The sequence below is a fragment of the Leuciscus leuciscus genome (genome assembly GCF_965113295.1).
Source record: "Leuciscus leuciscus genome assembly, chromosome: 20".
NCBI lineage: Eukaryota > Metazoa > Chordata > Actinopteri > Cypriniformes > Leuciscidae > Leuciscus > Leuciscus leuciscus.
The window spans coordinates 6467538-6487810 of record NC_138744.1 but is presented as its reverse complement, the minus strand read 5'-3'; the positions used below and the strand labels follow the sequence as shown (position 1 = coordinate 6487810).

The 20273-nt window shown below is 38.6% G+C and overlaps 1 protein-coding gene and 1 long non-coding RNA gene across 4 annotated transcripts in view; one reads left to right on the top strand and one right to left on the bottom strand.

The window, feature by feature from the left end:
• dyrk1b (dual-specificity tyrosine-(Y)-phosphorylation regulated kinase 1B) overlaps window positions 1-20273 on the bottom strand; it is a 42479-nt gene that overhangs the window by 19787 nt on the left and 2419 nt on the right. Inside the window, exon 1 of one of the 3 annotated variants that reach the window (XM_082148878.1) lies at window positions 500-2652. The exons of 1 other annotated variant lie outside the window; for it this stretch is intronic. In XM_082148878.1, coding sequence (XP_082005004.1) covers window positions 500-641 — 142 coding nt within the window. In that variant the 5' untranslated portion in view covers window positions 642-2652. Of the gene's footprint in view, window positions 1-499; window positions 2653-20273 lie in introns of those variants that run through there. One more of the 3 variants, XM_082148879.1, reaches the window with a different exon arrangement.
• Window positions 8302-19063, top strand: LOC309483251. The gene is made up of 2 exons (XR_014200525.1): window positions 8302-12183; window positions 12999-19063. It is a non-coding gene; the product is annotated as an uncharacterized lncRNA (long non-coding RNA).

Below are 20273 nucleotides of genomic sequence, written 5' to 3'. Positions count from 1 at the left end.
ATCGTGCCATGGTTGATCTGCTTTCACAGAAAAAACACTGACAAAAAGCAAGGTTGCGGATTACCAATGTATGAGACAATGCATTGACCAAACTGTATTTGCATTCTCAATACTCATCCAAAAGCTATTGTACTTCCTCAAATTCCAAAGCCCTGTTATCATCCCAATTCCCTTGCTTTTCCCTCAACATTCCACGCAGTTTTTGGTGTTGATGACTGTTAAAGCCATCAGGATTTCTAATGTTTACTATTGGCCAAAGGTAAATAAGAACTTCAACAGAAACCAATGTTTGACAAAGAATTGGATGTGAATTCCTTAACCAATAGAACTGACCTGACTGAACACCTTTTTCTTTTTAATTACTTCCAAAGAAAATGATTGCTATAGAAAGAAATAATGTATCGGACACAGATTTCCCAACATTCATGCATGGTCAAATTTTAAGGCCACTGTCTCGCGTAACTTTATTTTTATAGGTACAAAGAGAGGTTTTACTAACTTCTTGCCGGCTTCCGTAGTAGGTGTGATTGGGGTAAGAAGCGATTCTGATCTGGGCTGCCAATCCAGGATTCGGTCGGCAAGTTTGCGACCATTCTGTTAGAAGGCTGCGGCTTCTCCTCCACAGACGAAGTGATCACCATCTGAAATGCTTATGCGTTGGCCCGTGATATCCAAAGAATGACTCTAATCAAGTTGGTTGGGGATCCCAAAAAGTACTGAAAAAGTCGCTGACATCAAGTATAGAATAATCCTTCGCACATGCCTATAACTTCAGAAAATAATCCAGTAGGGTACATCCAATGGTAACTAAACTCAAGTTTGAACCGTAAAGGCAAGTTATAGAGATTAGGATTTAAATTTACGCACAAAAATATCTTTTAATTACTTGCGAAATCCTGAAGTGACAGACAGAAGAAACTGATGAACGAAAAAGGCACCATTTAGTTATTTCAAACACCGTTTCATTTCTGTCCTTGCTATTCCCTTTATTACTATAATATTCTAAGGCAATGGATTGGGTTTCAGGCAACAATGCTCACTTTTGGCATAAAAATATACATATTCAAACTATGTATGTCTTGTATACTTTATAGAGCTATATATATATATATAATCTGCAACACACACACATATAGATATATTTCTCTGTTTATATGGGGATGAGCTTATTTGGTTTCTAAAGTTTGATTTACTTGTACTGTATCTAGATTCATTGTCCCACAATATGGAGTGGATTCCATTTGATAAAATATCAATAACTTTTGGAGAAACGGTTCAAAAGAGTGGGATAAGATTGAGATCCTTGTTGAGACAGGACCCCCCACTTCAATTTTCCAATCCAGAAAATTCAGCAGCTGACAAGGAAACCAGAGCTAAACCTGGAAGTGTTGGTAGCCTTAAGGGTGTGGGTGGGGGTCTCAATTTTCAACACCATTTACCCCATCACTCTTGCTAAAAATAGCAGGCGTTTCTTATATTCTGTCTAGGTATCCTACAGTAGCTTATTTTAGTCAAAAAAGGCAGGTGCGTTTGGCAACAATGGTTGTGTTGCCACTTTCCTCAGTTACAATCTTAATCCTGAAATCCTGATGAGCAAAAAAAAATGCAGCTCCAGGTAAGGTGTCAGTGACTTTCTTATGGGGAAAAAATAGTTACCCTTCCCCCTTGAATGCAACTGGCAAAGTCTGCAGGTGTACCAGCGACCTTATTAGCTGGCAAGTCAAAAAGAAAAAAAGGGGAGGAGGGTGCCAGGAGCTCAAGACATGGGTGACAACAATCTATAGCTTGTGATAAATGTTTTCGTGGGCTGCAGGATCAAAACAAACACGTGCAAGCACAAATAACTACAACGAGTCAAAAGTGCTGAAGTGCAAGTTACAGGCACAAAAATGTACAACTACAGGAGAAGGGAATAAAAACTTGCCGATTTCACTATGATACTTTTTCACAATACAATGTGGGTGAGAATAGAATTTAGTCTCAATTATAGAGCGCGAACGTCAAACGAATAGACAGGTAACGTTAACACAGAGACTGCGATTCCCATCGCACAACCTCTTCAGTTCTGCGAAACGTTTCGGTTGCGCGAATGTGCTTGGCATTTAAAAATAAAATGGAAAAGATATCCAGAAATAAGTCCAAACAATCCAAACGTCCAGTTCAAGCAGTGACAATTCACTCAAAAGTTAGGGTTATAATGGTGGGTGCTCGCGTTGTTGTCCAACCGTGCGCTGTCAAGTCGCCTCAAAGAACAACAGATCACCGTTAAGTTCGCGACTGACAATTTTCAACTTTCCGTCGACCATAAAATAGAATTCAAAGCGTCGTCAAGCGTTTTCGTGAAGAACATCAGCTGGCAAAAAAATTGACGTTACTTCCATCCTGAGCTGTCACCGCGATCGCAATTCCGTGCAGTGTAGTTGGTCTTCCGCGTGCGCGTTCACAGATTAATGTGCCCTCGTATAACTCCCGCTTTTGGATATCAACCCTCAACCGTTAGTAACGCTCCTTTCGTTTTAAAGCTTCTCCTTGATATTTGTTTTCCCTGTATAAAGTCGTTCTTTTCCACCCAGTCTCAAGTCATACTCGCTGCTTGCCCGTTATTATTCCTTGTTGTCGAGCCTCTCTGGCCGGCACTGGATCCACACCCTGCAATGAGGATTGTTCCATCCACATTCAAGTGTAGGGGGGGATCTAGGAGAGCCGCTCTTTGGAGGAGCTCGGTTGACGCAGCTCCCCACGCTTCAATGTTTAAACACCAAAAGCGGAGGGCTGCCTGAGAACCATGAAACACGTTTCAAAAGGAGTGACGCATGACTATGTGCTTATTTACTCCGATTTCATCAGATCAAACAAGGCTTTCACCACAAAACATATTCACAAGCATTTATAAGACCCTGCATCCCCATTTTCAGTTTAGTAGCGCCACCAAGCCACTTCTCTCCATTTATAGTAACTCTGCAGATATAGATATTCACACGGCGCATATAGACTGCTGGAATCAATAGAAACAAACCCCTGAACACAATTACAATGCTTTTATTTAAGCGAACAAGTGTACACCAAACAAACAAACATCATGCAGGCATAACTTTTGTAATGCACAACGCTTTAACGAGGGTGCGAATATAATAATAGGGTTGAACCCTCTCAAATGAGCTAAAAAATGGGGTCTTAAAAGTGTTTTCACATATGTTTCAGTAAGCACAAACGGTAATCAGATTGCGCTAAATGTATATGCTAGTTATGAATCAGCCAGGTAACTATAGTAACAATCGTTAGTTTGTTTACAACGTCAGGAACCCTTTTCACAGACTGTGATGACATCAGCATCGTACTTTTTTTCTTTTCTTTTCTTTAAATGTATGTATATTTTCTAATGGAGTGACGGTCAAATTGACATATTTCTGTTCTAATTGAGAGTCTGACTGCTGTTATCAATCTCTCTATATTTTTCATCTTTTTGAAAGTGGTGAAAACACTATTGTGGAGTTTTTATTTAGCTATTTGAGCAAATGGGAACACAATATATATATGTAACGTTATTAAAAGTAAAAGACGCCAAAAGACAAATTGGGTGCTCAAGACTAACCTCAACATTGCGCCCATTAAAATACTGACAAAATAAGCAACTAAGAAATGTAATCATTTGTACACACACACTGCACCGTTTTGCACATAAAACGTATACAAACAACAAACACATCAAGGTCGGCCCCTAAATACCCCCATATGAAAATATCTTTAATAATTCGCCTAAGAATTCACAGCCTGATGTCATTGACATAATCTGAAACATTGAATTCTTTATTTGTAACAATAGCTTTGGGAACTGTGTGTATATGATAAGGAAGTTATTTTTCTGTGCCCTTTAAGTTTCATCAAACTTTTCTGTGCTAAAGCGCGCACACACGCCGATGTTCCCTTCCACAGAAACTGCTCCTGAAATCTCCCCCCTCCTTTCCTGATAACGCGCGTGCATGGGTGCTACATTCTCCACCCCCTGTGCGCGCGTTCGTAGGGTCTGTTGCTATCCAACGCCACGGCAGCTTACGCGCGATTGGTCAGAACTGGTCCCCGTTACTGTTTGAATTGGTCAGCTTGGTATGTGGGCGGAGAAGAGACGAGAGACTGCCCTTTCCCCTAGCTCCTTGTTGTCTCCAAAATACGCCGCGGAAACAGGATGACGTGCCCGCGGAAATAACACAAGACTTCAGGTAGATTGATATGGAGGGGGAGAGACAACAGCTAAAAGTTGAGAGAGAGAGCCTCCTGATTCGTTCATCACACACGAAAAAAGAGGCTGAGAATCTATGTGAGAATTGTTGCATTAGGGCAAACTTGTAGTCATCATTAATCACTTATATTAATTTTTAACTTAGTTATCATACCACTGCACTTAAACAGTTATTAAAATAAAATAGTGATAAGGCTTGAGATTTAACAAATAAGAAGTATCAAACATCAAGAGCATTTCTTTAAGCTTATATAAGCTACTTTAAACTTGTATCCATGTATATTGTCATTGTGTATTACAAATAAAATAAAAGAGCTCTGATAACCTGAATAACTTGTGAATAGTCTTAGAATGCGTATACTTTATACGAAACAAAGACATTTAATGGGACCGTTATTAAAAATAAATAAACTTTATTCAAATGATATATTATGGCCTCACATACAGTTAACGTTACTGTACTGTACAGTTTTAATTTGCCCGCATTTGTACTAAATACTGTACATAAAGAAACATGTTTAATAGGTCTATATTTATTTATTTAAATTTCACCATATTGTGGTTAGGAAACATGTTCAAACCCCATTGCGAGCGGGTTGGTAATTCCTCTGTTCTCCCCTAAAAGAGTATAAGGGAGGGGGTCGATGGTGGTGCAAAACGAGGTTAACCATGCCGTCATTCATCCTCCATGACTCCACAGAAGCTCGTTTATATGTATCGTTCACGTATCTTTCTCTTGCTAAGAGAAAAAGATCGATATGACTATTTTAAGTTATATGCAAGCGTCTAACCATTTAAAATATCACGTATTAAAATAAATAATTCGCCCAATTTGGAATCATGTGCAAACAAATTCTATATAATTATCGTTAAAAAAGAGGAAAATTCACACTAATGAAAGATCAAACGAATTATAAAAGACCATATTAATATGAACACATGCACTAAACAACAGGCAAGTAAACTAATAAAAAAAATATATAGCTGAATGACGAAATTATATCCAGTAGCACTGAATGATCGAATTTATGTGAATGTTTTAATATTATTTAATAACATTATTAGCTGCTAAATGCATACAAAAAAAATACTGAAATAAATGTGGGTATCTTAATATAGTTTGCTTTTTAAATAGACTTCAGTTTAAACTTCAAGAAATTCAACTTTCCTCCTTTCTCTCCACCGCTACAGCAGTGCGCACCCCTGTGACAGCTGCGGCAGCCCCTTATGTGTCACATTATTATTTTGGTTTGTAAAGCATAAATGTACAAATAAACGTCTACGTGTATAAGTGAGCTGGTTCTTGGGAGGAAATGTGACTCGGTTCCAATAAATCACCTTTGCAAAGCTCCCAGACACCCGAGATTAAAAACGCAAGGCGAAGATTCCGGGACTCACGTGCCTTGCAGCAAAATTCCACCCGGCAACTACACATTGTACCATGGTAACAGCCCTGCCATTGGTCCCGGGTGCGTTTTGAAATGACCAATGGGAGGGCCGGCAGCGGGTGATGCGTGTTGCTAGGTAAACATGATGCAGTGGGAAGATACGGTAGTCGAACTTCACTGAAGAAGCTAGCAAGCGCAAAAGGAACGGCGGGGTAACACAGCAGCGAATTACAATTACACTGCGGGGAGGTTGCCGGGGTTGTGTTTCAGCTCTGCTCACGCCAGAGATGTTTTTTTTTCTTCTTCTCGATTTTAAAGTGTGCATTACAGAGTTACATCTGTCTGTTTGGACACATGCAAGTTAAATAAGGCAACAAAATGGGCTTTATAGGAGCAGAAGATGAGGACGGCATGCTGACCAAAACAAATCATATACTTTTCAGTGCTTTATTTTCAACCTCCTTATTGACAGGCAGAATGGCCAGATATACATCACAGCACTCCCAGCAAACGCTTCCCATTGGCAAATAGCTCGTCTACCAACAGTGAGATATTTACAACAGAGTAAACCTGACCTCTTAGTCCCTAAATATTTAAAATAGCCACCTAAAGTGTGTGCTTTCTTTGGACCACCTCTATTCCATATATCCAAGAGCAGTAAAACAAAACATGCCAATTATAGAATGAACACTTAAAACAGGTGGAGAACAGGACATCTAGCTATAGGGTCTTAGCAATATTTCTTGTAAAGTGCCCTGTGCCATTCAAATGGCAAACAAAATGACAATAAACGTTTAAATGTAAACTATGTTAATATTAAACAAAGTTTTTATTTAGTTTTTCAGTGAATCTACAAGTTGTAAGTGAGATAGACCTCTTTGTTGCGCTCAGTAATTAAGTGGTTTATGTATGTCACTCAATAGCATGGTATAAAAGCACATGCACAGAATTTGAAGCTGTAAAAAACTTGTTTCCAAACAGAACAGTTGTCCTCATTACACTTGTGTTACCTGTGACAAAAATGGCCCAATGTTGCTAGTGCCATGGAAGTTCTGCCAAGAAACCTAAGATGGGTTAGGTTCAAGTTTACCATTACAGAAGTTTGAAGTTTCATCCATAAATAGGTTGCATGAGGTGCCATGCTTGAACAGTTGTGGACACGAACGATAAAGATGTCCAACACTTAGGCCGTGGCACCAGCATTTCAAAATCACTTTTAAGTCATAGCTGAGCTGTCACAACTTCAGGAATAAAAATACTTGCATAACTACAAAAAAAAACAATGTTAGACTTAATCTTCAACTTTTTTTTACGGACATATTTACAAAAACAGAGCATCATGTATACTACCGTTGAAAAGTTTGTGGTCATACGTCTTTTTGAAAATGAAATTAATACTTTTATTCAGAAAGGGTGCATTAAATTGATCAAAAGTGATAGTATATTTATAATATTACAAAAATATATATATTTCAAACATTTACAAAAATGCTGTTCTTTTTAACTTTATTCATCAAAGAATCCTGAACAAATGTATCATGGTTTCCACAAAAATATGAAGCTGTACAACTGTTTTCAATAATAATAAGAAAGCACCAAATCAGCATATTAGAATGAAGACACTGTGACACTGAAGACTGAAGTAATGATGATGAAAATTCAGCTTTGCAATCACAGGAAAAAACACCTTTTACAAATGTATTACAATAGAAAGCAGTTATATTCAACTGTAATATTTCACAATATTACTGTTCCCCCCCTGTATTTTTGATCACATAAATGTAGTCTTGGTGCAGCACAAAATACTTCTTTCAAAAACATTAACAAATCTCTGATCGCCAAACTTTTGAACAGTAGCATATGATAGACAGTTTTTGGATAGTATATTTATTACACAGCTTTCTGGAATACTTGATTCTGATTGGTCAGTTGCAGAAATCATCCAGTCATCCAGGGCATCACTGTACAACTGTTCAATCAATCCGGGAAAACAGTTTCCTACAAAGTTGTCATGTAATGCCCTCTGCACTCTATACAAATAAGATTATTTTATTATATAAACTATTTTATCTCCATGCATTTATTTATTAATAATAATAATAATAATAATAATATTGATTAATTAACTAAAAGTAGTTGTGCGTAATAAGCCAGATAACGTAAAGTTAGCCAGTCAGTATCTCAAAATAAACCCACTTCATGTCAGGCCCTGATCATACTATTGTGATATAGGTTTATTTTGTGATAATGACAGGTTGACTTTTCCTTTACATTAGATATTATATTACTTGAAAAAGGTGTGTGTATAATATATGTAATATACATATACATTTTGTAACTTCAGTAATATCATATTTGAACACACTCAATGAATAACGGGAGAAAAAATAGTTTATTTCAATGGCTTTATAGTCTTAAAAACATAATGATGAAGTGATTATTACAGTCACAACATGCTAAATTATTAAATATGTTCTGGTAATAATACATGGGACACAATGATCAGGAAGAGACAAAGCTTGACAGTATCTGTCCGCACGTGTCAGTGCACTTACGCCTGACCCTTTCGTGGAGCGAGACGCAGGAGAATCCCCACTGTTAATCCCTGATGAGCCTTCCCCCCACCCTGCCCTCCCTTCCACAGTGCGACCTTTCACCTGAAAACCACACATAACAGTCACACAGACACTCAATGAGAGAAACAGCGAGGGCGCTGGAGCCCAGGCCACACCAGTATCATCCTTTTTGGTGCAATTAATCTACTTTTTTTTTTTATGTGGGTGGGTTTTTTTCTACAAAGAGTAGACGGCTTTAATGTATGCATTAGTGTTTCTAGAGTTCAGGGAAAGTTCATAAGAGTGATCAGGTTGCTCATGGGTCATTCCTACAGTGCCACTGGAAGCCTTGGGGTGACATAACAAGAAGCAGCAACACATAAATATTACAGAATTTTACATACAGAAAAAAATTTATAAATATTGTAAAACTACATAACTGCTGATATCAATGCTTTACCAGAGATTAAAAGAGAAAAGCATACATAGGGTTGTGATAATTGAGAAGTTACTGGTGGTCCCTCCTCTGCTGCCTCTAGTGGCCAAGCCAAGTCACTGCATGAAGGGAGAGGAAGCATTGGCAGTGGGAGAGAAAAGCCTTTTTAGATCAGCACTTGGTGAATCTGGTAAATACGTGAAGGACGGGTTGGATATTGTTTTCACCCACTACCTTGTTTCTAAAAAACTTCCACATCCACACACACACACACACACACACACACACACACACACACACAATATTGATGTTTACCTAAGAGAGCATGTTTTCAATGCAGTATTTGGATTTCCAAAAGTCTTTAAAGGAAGAACAGAAAAAAAATGAGCACTAAAAAGTTTTGATAAGGTCTGTAACAAAAGTTTAAGGTGGAATATGCAAGATTGCTAAACTTTGCATCACCCAAGAACAAATGAACACAGGCCAAATTTCTCAAAGTTTTCTGTACTACGATTTACAAATAGACTTCAAATCTCTTCATGAAAAGTTATGGCAATAATACACATGTAAACTAGTAGTATTTTTGGCTGTTTTAGTATTTAGACTATGTAGTATCAAGGTTTACAGAACCAAAAATAGCAGCTCAGCACTTTACACAGGAGTTGATGAACGTGATCTAATGGCAGGACTGGAATAAACTAAGGCCATTAGATTTGTCAAAGGACAAACCCATTAAAAGAAATCAATCTAAAACACATCACATATCTCTCCCCATTGCAAGGCATGAGTGCAGCTATAGACAATCTATTTGAGTGGAAATTATGCCCAACTTGAACATTTCAGAAAAAAAACCTATACAAGTTCAACTGCTTTGTCTTTCACCTCATGTTCACACATAAGCAGCCAAATCTTTGACACATTTATTCAATGTAATTTGCAAAGCAAAACAAACTGTTAGCGTAACAAAATAAGTAATTGATATGTCTCTGACAAGTTTCAGGGTAGCATCCAAAAACAGATATCAGGGTATCATATCACCCTACTTAACATAGAGACATCACTGTTCAATTGGCCGGTTATGTAATTGATCAAAAGGTTTACACTCAATAGGCCTATGTCACACTTCCTGCTTCCAGAACGCGGAGTAGGGATTCAGAACTTCCGGTCAACAGTATTTCTCCATAAGGATTTAGATTATCAGCCATAATGTCTAAAGCATCCGAGGTAGACTGACCACGAGCTATGAGGTTGTGAAACGAAGGTTTTTGCTCCTGTAGAAGCTATAAGTTCGTATGAAATCAACCTTGTTTTAAGAAAAACATGTTTTATCCGCAATCTTATGGAAAAAAAAAACTACACTACCCACAATCCTAAGCGTAGCAGCAACGTCTGCTGATTGGTCCAACTCGCTGTTACCATAGAAACGTTTATCTAACTGGCGAACGGCCCGCCGCTGTTGTTGTAGTGTATCGGGTTGCTCTGCGTCAGGACGTAGACAGCCATAACTCAGCTTTCACGCTTTTCCACTTGAGAGTTTTCATTTACCATCCGAACCACATCGTCATATGTGACTTCAGGCAGGTTGCGGAGAGATTTGGTCCAGCGCTATCTATCGGACTCCGCCATTGTAAAAAGCTAACCGGAAGAGCCGTATCCCTACTAAAAGACGTACTTCCGGTCTTCAATTTTTTCGTGACATAGGCCTATAAACGGCTTTAACAATCATTCCTCACATCACTGAAAAGTCTAGGGTGATTTCTGAGACTTAAACCCTTCCAAGTTCTCTTGCCATCTGGAGTTATACTTCTTCCCAGTCACACTAGTTAATACAAAATGCCCACATTCGGGCCTGGAATAAGAAAATGATCTTTCTTTGGGAGGTTCGAAAAAATTATTAAATGTAATTTAAGCAAATTACATTGAGAACATTGTTCAAACCCCACAAAGGCTTGGCTGCTCACATGTGATGAAAGACAAAGCAGTTGAACCTCTTGTATAAACAACAATATTTTATTTATGTTTTGCTATTTTAATCAAATATGAATTAGCATTTAGCAATTGTAGCAACAGGTCAATAACTAACTACCATTGAACCAATTTCAAACAGTCCTGATCAGCATCTCAATATGCTCTTAAGACAAGTGACACTGATTAAAACAAACATGTGCATAATATGTTATACAAAGTATGTTAAAGTAATTTGTATGTAAAAGAAAGTATGTTAAACATGTTAATGTTCAACATTTAATCAAAACTAATCTTGCTCGTCTTCTGTAATCTTTCATAAAAATGTTATTACACTCTCCACCTCTGAAATTACTTTCCTTTTCTGCTAACGTCACATGCTAGACAGCATGGGTGAAATTATGCTGATAAACGGCCAAATAGCATTTATCGTTATAGTAACATATGATATAGAAACATCTGCATTAGCTAACATTATAAAAGTAAAATTGTTTGCAGATGGTAAGTTAAACGTTTCCAGTCTAGATAGCTTGTTTTGGGTAATATCCATCTATGCATTAATGCATGTATTTTTTAAGAAAATATCCAATAGTTATTGGTAGCTGAAACAGACTTAAAGCATCAAGTTCAAAGATTTCTTTAGTTCTTGCACAGGTGGTTTTCAAGAGCAGTGCTTCTGAACATGCAAGAATAATAAAGGTTGACAGCTAACATCCACAATGCTCCTTTTTGGATCAAACATACCCCTAAAATTGGAACTTTCAAAACCGCAATTCTTAGACCTTGGTGAACACCTAACGCCCCTCTGCCACCTCTCCTCTTCTTCTTCTTCTTCTTCTTCTTCTTCCACTGTCTGTTCTATTCCTCCTTTACTGCACATACGATGTGATTAAGCTTCTGTTAAGCCAGGCATAATCTCTAGAAGCTCTGGCTATTTAATTCTTGCTGTGCCAGCTTAGAGCAGTCATGGAGCCTGGCAAGGGGTGTGTGCAGGCATGCAGGCACACAGACAGGCACTTTGGCTGTCACAGTCAGTGCATGAAGCAGTCTCACACTCCCACGGTGACAACAGGGCCTTTTACATGGACACATGCAGTTTACACTAACCATGGGCTTTAAAACAGGCATGTTTTAAATATATAGGCTACCATGACGCACATACAGATGTTTAAGGACGGGCACATGTGCACATCTAGAAATGCATGCATGTGCACAAACAGCCAGCATCTTGCATTCAAGTGATGAAGCAGACTGACAAATTTGACAATTTGTGGAACCCATTTAATGCAGTATGGGTAATATAGGCCAATTCGGGTGGATGTTGTCTATAGGTAGGCCAGCGTTTGGGATTAGGATCACCACAACCCTGTGTCCATCACCTTAGGGTTTCCAACTACAGCTTTTCCTGAAATACAAAATAAGCAAAGTTTCTGAATTGCTGTATCACCAATGTGTTTGCAACATCTAACATTTCTATCTTTGCCAAAGCGGTCTAAAGACAGCTGGATAAGATGGTGGCCAACCTGATGGCGAACGTCACAGTCACTGTATGCAAGAGTTGTGTAGTAGACTGTATGTAGGGCTGTAAAGAGTATTAAAGGGGTGGTTCGGGATTTTTGACATCGGACCTAATTTTTAAGTCAGCCTGGTTGTTATTCATCAGTGGAGACATTTTTTTTTTTAAATGATCCAGTCCTTATATTTGGATAGTTAGCCGATGCTAGGCTAGCGCGAGTCAATGGTATATGTTAGCCAGCCATTAAAAACCGTTTTACCCACTCCACAGTGCACCAAACGCAAATCAATTATAACACTAGACTATCGATGTATATGTCCGTTGAGAGAATAATGTTTGAAATCAAACTTACCTTTTCATCACATTGCATTAGTTATAATTTGTTCCCTGTAATCATAAGCCTTGTCTACAGCAGCAGCGGAGTGATATTGATTACCTAGGCAACCGAGTGAGCCGGTACACACATGACGCAAGTGTATTTACCTGCCGCGACTTTGATATTGCTGAGGAATGCTAGCTAACGTTAGCTGGATGTAACGACTGTAGTGCGCTTCTGTTCTGTGTTTACTTTTTGCCGCATTACTAACCGGAGCAAAGTAAAATTCCGCAGCTGCTGAGAAACTAGTTCTTTTGGGATCATTGAGATGAAAGGTAAGTTTGCATTTGCATCGATAGTCTAGTGTTATAATTGATTTGCGTTTGGTGCACTGTGGAGTGGGTAAAATGGTTTTTAATGGCTGGCTAACATATACCATTGACTCGCGCTAGCCTAGCATCGGCTAACTATCCAAATATAAGGACTGGATAATTTTGAAAAAAAAATGTCTCCACTGATGAATAACAACCAGGCTGACTTAAAAATGAGGTCCGATGTCAAAAATCCCGAACCAACCCTTTAAAGTCCTAGTTCACAACAAAAAGACAATCCTGTTATGATTTACTCACCATGATGAACAACATTGGACCCTATTGACTTTCAAAGTGTTCCACAGAAGAAAGTAATATGGGTTTGGATAAACATGAGGGTGTGACAGAATTTTCATTTCATTTTTTGGGTGAACTATCCCTTTAAATTGTGATAAAATTCTGTCATCAATTACTCGCCCTCTTGTCGTTCCAAACCCGTGAGGCTTTCGCTCATCTTTGAAACACAAATGAAGATATTTTTATAAAATCTGAGAGATTTCTGTCCCTCCATTCACAGTCCACACAACTGACAATTTGATGCTTTTAAAAGTGCATGAAGAGATCGTAAAACTAATCCATGTGAATTGAGCGGTTTAGTCCAAACTTTCTGAAGAGACACGATCGCTTTACATGATGGACAGATTGTATTTAGGCCTTCATTCACATATAAACATTCATCAACTCACACAATAAGTTGGTAAACGGAAGCTCATTCATGTTTGCTTGATGTGCGAGAACCAATGAGGTTCGTTCTCGTGTTACGCGGTTCGTTCTCGTGTTACGCTGCACGTTTGAGCTTCAGCAAGAGCTCTGTTCTTAAACATCAAACAGGTTCGGTCGAGCTTCTGTTTACGTTGGCCGATCAATGTTTATACATTAATAAAAGCCTAAATTCAATCTGTTAATCATATAAAGCGATACGGTCTCTTCAGAAAATCTGGAATAAACCGCTCAATTCATATGGATTAGTTTTATGATCTCTTTATGAACTTTTTGAAGCGTCGAGTGGTTGCTGCGTGAACTGTCAATGGAGGGACAGAAAGATTTCTCTCAGATTTTATCTAGAAATGTGTGTTTCGAAGAAGAACAAAAGAATTACAGTTTCGAAACGACATGAGGGCGAGTAATTGATAAAATTTTTTGGGTGGGAGTGGGGTGAACTAACCCTTTAACCGTGGACCCAGGACTACGGTCACCCCATCAAGGGATACACCTACGTCCTGACATAATTACAGAATAAGCGCTAAATAAGTTTGACTAATCAACACTGGTGCAACAGACTAAAATAAAGCTGTGTGGCATGTTCTCAGTTGCTCCTGATTTCCTTCCTTCTCCTCTCATCTCTTCCCCCAGCCCTGACCCACTTTCATCTCCCTTTGAAGAGAGAGTGACCCAGCAATGTCCCTGATGAGGATCCTATACTGTTCTGCCCCGCACTACCCCCACGTCACCGTATCCATAGAGACATGGGCCATGTAAATACATCCCATATTCAACAACATGCACGCCTATTGAGTGCTGCCATGCCATTCCTAAAGTCTGTGTATGAGAGAGGAAGAGCAAGTGAGATTTACAACTTATTCATTCCAAAAATTGGCCATAACAAACACAATATTCTCTCATTAGTGCACTAATAGCGAGATAAAGCCTCATCATACTCAAATATGAATTAAAACAAAGTGTCTGTATTTAAAAACAGGTATTTTGACAATGCTCTATTGTGACAGATGTTAGATCGCCATAGATTTGGTCCAGAAGGCTTAACTTCTAACTTTCTGGACAAGTCTGCAGTAAATGGAGTACTATTAAACCCGATCCCATGGTGAATTAAATCATAGCAACAGGGTGTGGCAATATAAAACACAGACCTCATCACTAAAATAAATACAATTACTAAGCTATAGCTGCAAATAGCGTAGCTCAAGTTACCCAGTTCATCAAACTCCTAATCTAAGGCTTTTTGCAATTCAACTAGTATCTGCCTTGAGAGATACAAGAAATCTACCAGAAATCATTCTAATATGCTGATTTGCTGCTCAAAAAAACTATTTCGTATTATTATCAATTATCAATTCTTTGATGAATAGAAAGTTCAAAAGAACAGCATTGATTTGAAATGTTTTGTAGAGGTGTAAATCTCTTTACTATCACTTTTAATCAATTTAATGCATCTTTCTGAATAAAATATTAATTTCTTGACTGAATGGTAGTGTACGTGTCTGTTAATTGTCCTATGAATTAATGGTCAATTGTTATGTAATCGCCAGTGGCTGATATGATTTCAAATTCATCAAATGAATCAGTTTAAAATAAAATCAGTTATTTATTTGACAATATTTACTCAGAAAATGTGCATTATTTACAAGGCTATTGATGTTCAATTTCAGAGCAGATACTAGGCTATATTGATTGGCCAATGAGGCACAGTTATCAGTCGATAATTTCAAATATTAGTCAAATAACCCAACTAGTGGATTATACATCAGTCTACCCATATTATGAGTTTTTAGCTAGTCTGTTGTCTCTTTTCTAAACAAGTTGACAGCAAATGTTGTATTGAAAATGTATGCAAACTTTATTTTTTACCTATCCCTGACTTCATAGGTAAAAAATTAAGTATTACAATTAGGCAAACGTATAAAAGCCAGAGCTGAGGCCTATCATAACACGTTACACGTGAAGTAATGGTGCTCATGCAGGAGATGCAGGTTTGAATCACACACCCTGTCCCAATTCTCCCTCTTCTCGCCATCACCTTTTAAGTTGTTATAAATAAAATAGCAAAAGCCACAAATCTAAATTCAGTTTTAATAAACAACACAATAAAATCATGTCTTTTTCACCTTGGGAACTTCCAAATGAATTCCATGTTGTGGTCATGTCATGCACTTGACTTTAAATGACTATTCTCTCATGGTGCAGGGATTTGCACGGGATGGATAAAGATTACTAAAATGATGAAGAAAAGTCTATTTTGGGAGCAGCTCATAACATCTTTATCCCATCCAGCTCCACCAATGACTTTCTCGCTCTCTCTCTCTCTCTGACACACATACACATACATCCATCTTTACACCTTTCTTTTTTGTCTTTCGACTGAATAGGAGATCCATTTATCTTGATTTATCAGGATCTCTTCTCTCCCAGTTTATTCTACCTCCCTGTTACCTTTCCCATCTTCCAGACTCACTCCTCCATATGTTTAAACTCATTCACCCTCACTCTCTCTCCATCTCAGAGCTGTGTTAAGCAGGTCAGCAAGGCAGGGATGCTGAGAGGGAAAAAAGATCACCATGAAGATGAGCAGCTCCTTCTTATCACACACATGCACAGAGGATGCTAAAGCAGACATGCATCCAGAGAGACATCATACTGATCAAACACACACATGCATCACAATAACTCAATTGCACACAATGCAAACAGAATGCTTAAATTACAGCAGAAAGGTTCAGCTACTTCAGGTTTGCTTCCACAAATACTGCTCAAGGATATTCATCGACTCCTTGTGGAAAATGGTATATAGTGGCTTTCGCAACGGATAGTTATAGGAACTCAGTTATATGAACTAGCCACTAGGGTGGTCCCCCGAGAACTACATTTTCCCCTAGGGCCATTTTCCTGGTAGGAACTCTGAAGTGACGTAAGCCGGGCGACAGCAACGTCATTTAAGCGCAGCATTTAACAACGTCAACAACTGGAGGATGGAGGACGCCGTGATCGGAGCTGTGTTTTTGTTGTGTGCCGTGGGTTTCGTGATAACGGATGTAGACGTATAAGTTATGTGTTTGAAAGAAGCAAAAAAGAGGGCTAAGAGACTAAATCTCCCTGGACTTCTGCATTGGTCCATCTATCACTGTTTTACATGTTCATGGAGTAAGTATATGTAAACTGTGTGTTTTCACGGCTTTTAAAAATGGTGGGTGCCTTTGTTTCGTATGGCACGCGTTTGGTCAATCAATCTACACTTCTGTAGTTCCTATTGTGCTGGGTTAGACCCTACTCTGAAGTAGGAGATCATTTAGTCCCCCCAATAAGGCATTCCTATAACTAAAATTGTTCCCAGTTCCTGCGCTGTGAACATGCCAAAAAGCAGGTACTCCTAGCTAAATTTATAGGAACTATCAAAATGTCCCTCCGGTGCAAAATCCCCTTATGTTGTCAGAAAAGTTGAGGATGTCTAACTAGATAACCTGAAGGTGTGTGAACACAAAATGTGAGTGCAATACTTGCAGCCATGATGCTAGGGAGTTGCTAAAGCATTAAAATCATTTTTAGCATGTTGCTATGCAGTTGTTAGTGGTTGTTATGGCATTGCTAGGTGGATGCTAGCAGCATAGACATAGATGCCTCACTATTGGCTGTTTCTATGGGCCGCTATACGTAAGCCGTCCGCCATGTTTGAACGGTTAAAGCCAGTCCGTGAACACTCGAGAACAAGTAGACTGTGCGTCTGCAAGTTATACGTATGAATATCTGTATCTGCAATAGACTTCAGCAACAGATGATTTTCATAGGATTTAATACAATATGAAGGCATCAGCTAACACGACATTAAAAAGTTACCATAGTAAAAGTAAAAACATTCAAAGTATCATTGTAAAAACATGTAATATTGAGTTAATGCATATAAAAACACAAACCAGCACATTCTCACCTATGAAAGGTTATAACATTTCTTCGGGAATTTAAATCTCGGCTGTTCCACAACAACCAGAAGCTGCGCAATGTTGTGACACATCATTGATTCTTACTGTGAGTGGCGACACGCTGACTGTTGCAAGATGGCCGGCGCGCCGACGTGTCCGGAGAGGTCGAATGTGCCATCTATGCGTACATCTGGCTTGCAGGCCTGAGCCAAAAGTTCACACACTGCCGGTCAAATCTGATTTCATTTTTCTTAAACCGACAACTCAAATTGCATTTTATATTTGGCCAGATTTGTATGTGATTTTTGTTCTATTCAGTTCTACATTCAGTGCGTCGGAAAGGCAATATATAGGCCTATATTTTTATTATTATTATTTTTACGACAGTTCCCATGATATATATGGCCAGATCTAATTTTTTTCTGTTCATACAGCTGTTGCTTTTCCTAGCACACACACAATGGTTGTCGTACCTTCAAAACAGAATCAGAAAATCTGTTTAAAATAGGATTTTCTTCAGATAGATTTTCTTCAATATATAAATAAAACACGTGTTGCCTTTGTGAACAAGGCCCATGACATGCTAGATAATGCTCAAGAACATCAATGTCAGTATAAAAACCTTAAGTTAGAACACTTCGAAAAGTAAATTATTTAAGGTATAATATGTTTCCATATCACATACGATACAGGATGAGTTACTTTAATACTGGGGGTTAAGGGTTTGTGCTTTAGCAAGCTCGAGTAATTATGTTCTATAATGACTGGCTTAACTCTACAGCACCTTGAATTTCTAGATTCGGTCAATGAAGAGCATTGCTGAAACTTACAGGGTTTCTGGGCTTATCCACTTCAAACACTGACCAAGACTGCATCATGTAGAGGTGGGGACTAGACCAGAATGACTCACTCACATACATTACTGCTGCTAAGGTGTACACCTCAGCAAGGCAGGCTACTCTGATGTGTGCATGCAGTGGTCAAGAAAGAGTTGAAACACAGTAAAAGGACATAAACACTGAATTTTTCCCCAACAGGAAAGTGTCCACATCAAAACCTGCACCATATACCGAAGACAGACCGAGAAAAAGTGTCATCCATACTGTTGCAAAAGAGATTACAAGTTGGTCTGGATATAAGAGATTGCCCAATGTGATTTCTGTAAGAAAATTCTTTAAGAGCCAACTTTCCATTTCTTCCTATCTCCATCAAAAGTCACCAACACCTGACTAAATTACAGCTATAGCCTCTCTCATACCCTAGGTATCCACCAAGCCAGTTCAACATCTATCCACTGTGTGCTTTTCATTACCAATTTATGAGCCACTGGAAGCAGGAAGAAAACTCCATTAAAAAGGGACAGGAAGTAACAAGCTTATGGAAGGAAGCTGGGAGCAAGCCATGAAGCCAGTTAAGATGCTCTTGACCAGAAGTCTTCTCTTTTGTGCCCCTTTTTTTTTTGGCGGCAAAGTTTACTTTAGCTGTAATACAGGGTCACAAGACCTGAATTAACTTCCTGCAATGTGACTGTGATCAATAATAATACAAAAAAATCAATCCATCACTCATGTGGTTAGCAAATGACACCATGAGAGACCCATTCAACTTATACTCATTGACATCTCATGAATTACATTAAAAAGAAACTAGCCAATATAACTCCAAAAAAACTCTAGTTTTGCAGCCTATGTTGGACTGGTTTACATTTATTTGTAAGTTCAATGATGAACACACCTCAGTGTCATTTACTACCAAATGGGCAGGACACCAAAGTGATGATAGTCAGAGGTTGAATGAGTTTGCCGAAATGGTGGTTAATGGCTTTAACTACGATCCCTTACAAGACAAAGCAATTAACGTTTAGGACGATGGCTGTAAACGCTGCTCCATTTCCCGATGCAATTTCCTTGTAATTCCTCAATTTAAAATGTAAATTGATTATGTTGATGTGGATCTTACTTCTGGTCTTGGATTCAAAGCAATATAAAAACTTGACTCAGGTGGTCGCCTTCTCATCTGGCAGTTTAGATGAGCAATAGGACAAGTTTGTAGTTTAAAATTTCAAGATGTACATAAATTACGATACACTTTAATAGCCTGGACAATCTCAATGGAGAACATACTTCATACTGTTATCCTCCACACAGTAAATCCTCCACACAGTCCACATGTTGACCCCGCATGAGAGCCATGCTTTAGAGGAAAAGCTTGTTAAGAGCCACATCCAAATCGATGTGTTAGGCTATATGCCATCTGATGAGTGAAGGGATTTGTCCTGATAGAGAAAGGGCAAAGTCACACAGGGACAGACGCACAGAAAGGGAGGTGGGCTAAAACAGCTCTTTCCTACTCTAGCATTTATCATGAATTTACACAGCAAGAAGAGCACTTTGCAATGTTTGGAAGAGCCTAAATGTAGCTTATGCTGATCATCAAAGAAGTCAGAGACACATAAACAGTGAGACGGTATATAAACTTTGCACTTGTAAGTGTGTGTGTGTGTGTGTGTGTGTGTGTGTGTGTGTGTGTGTGTGTGTGTCCTCTCCTCCCAGCGCTATCAAATTTACAAGTATGTTGCAAGATGAATAGGGAATACTGCCTCAGGTGGTCTCTGAAAAGACTAACAAGCTTGTGTCCATCCCAGTTTAGTTTATGTCAGCTACAAGAAATGAGAAATGTGACATTAACAGCAACTACAAGCCTGTCAAACAACCAATAGGAACTTCCCGCAAAGCAACTTCATACCTGGAAGTTGTTTCTGTTATACACATTACACAATATTGTGTCCATTTGAGACAACATGGTAAAACTTGCCTTGCATGCTTGATGTCTTGTCATTG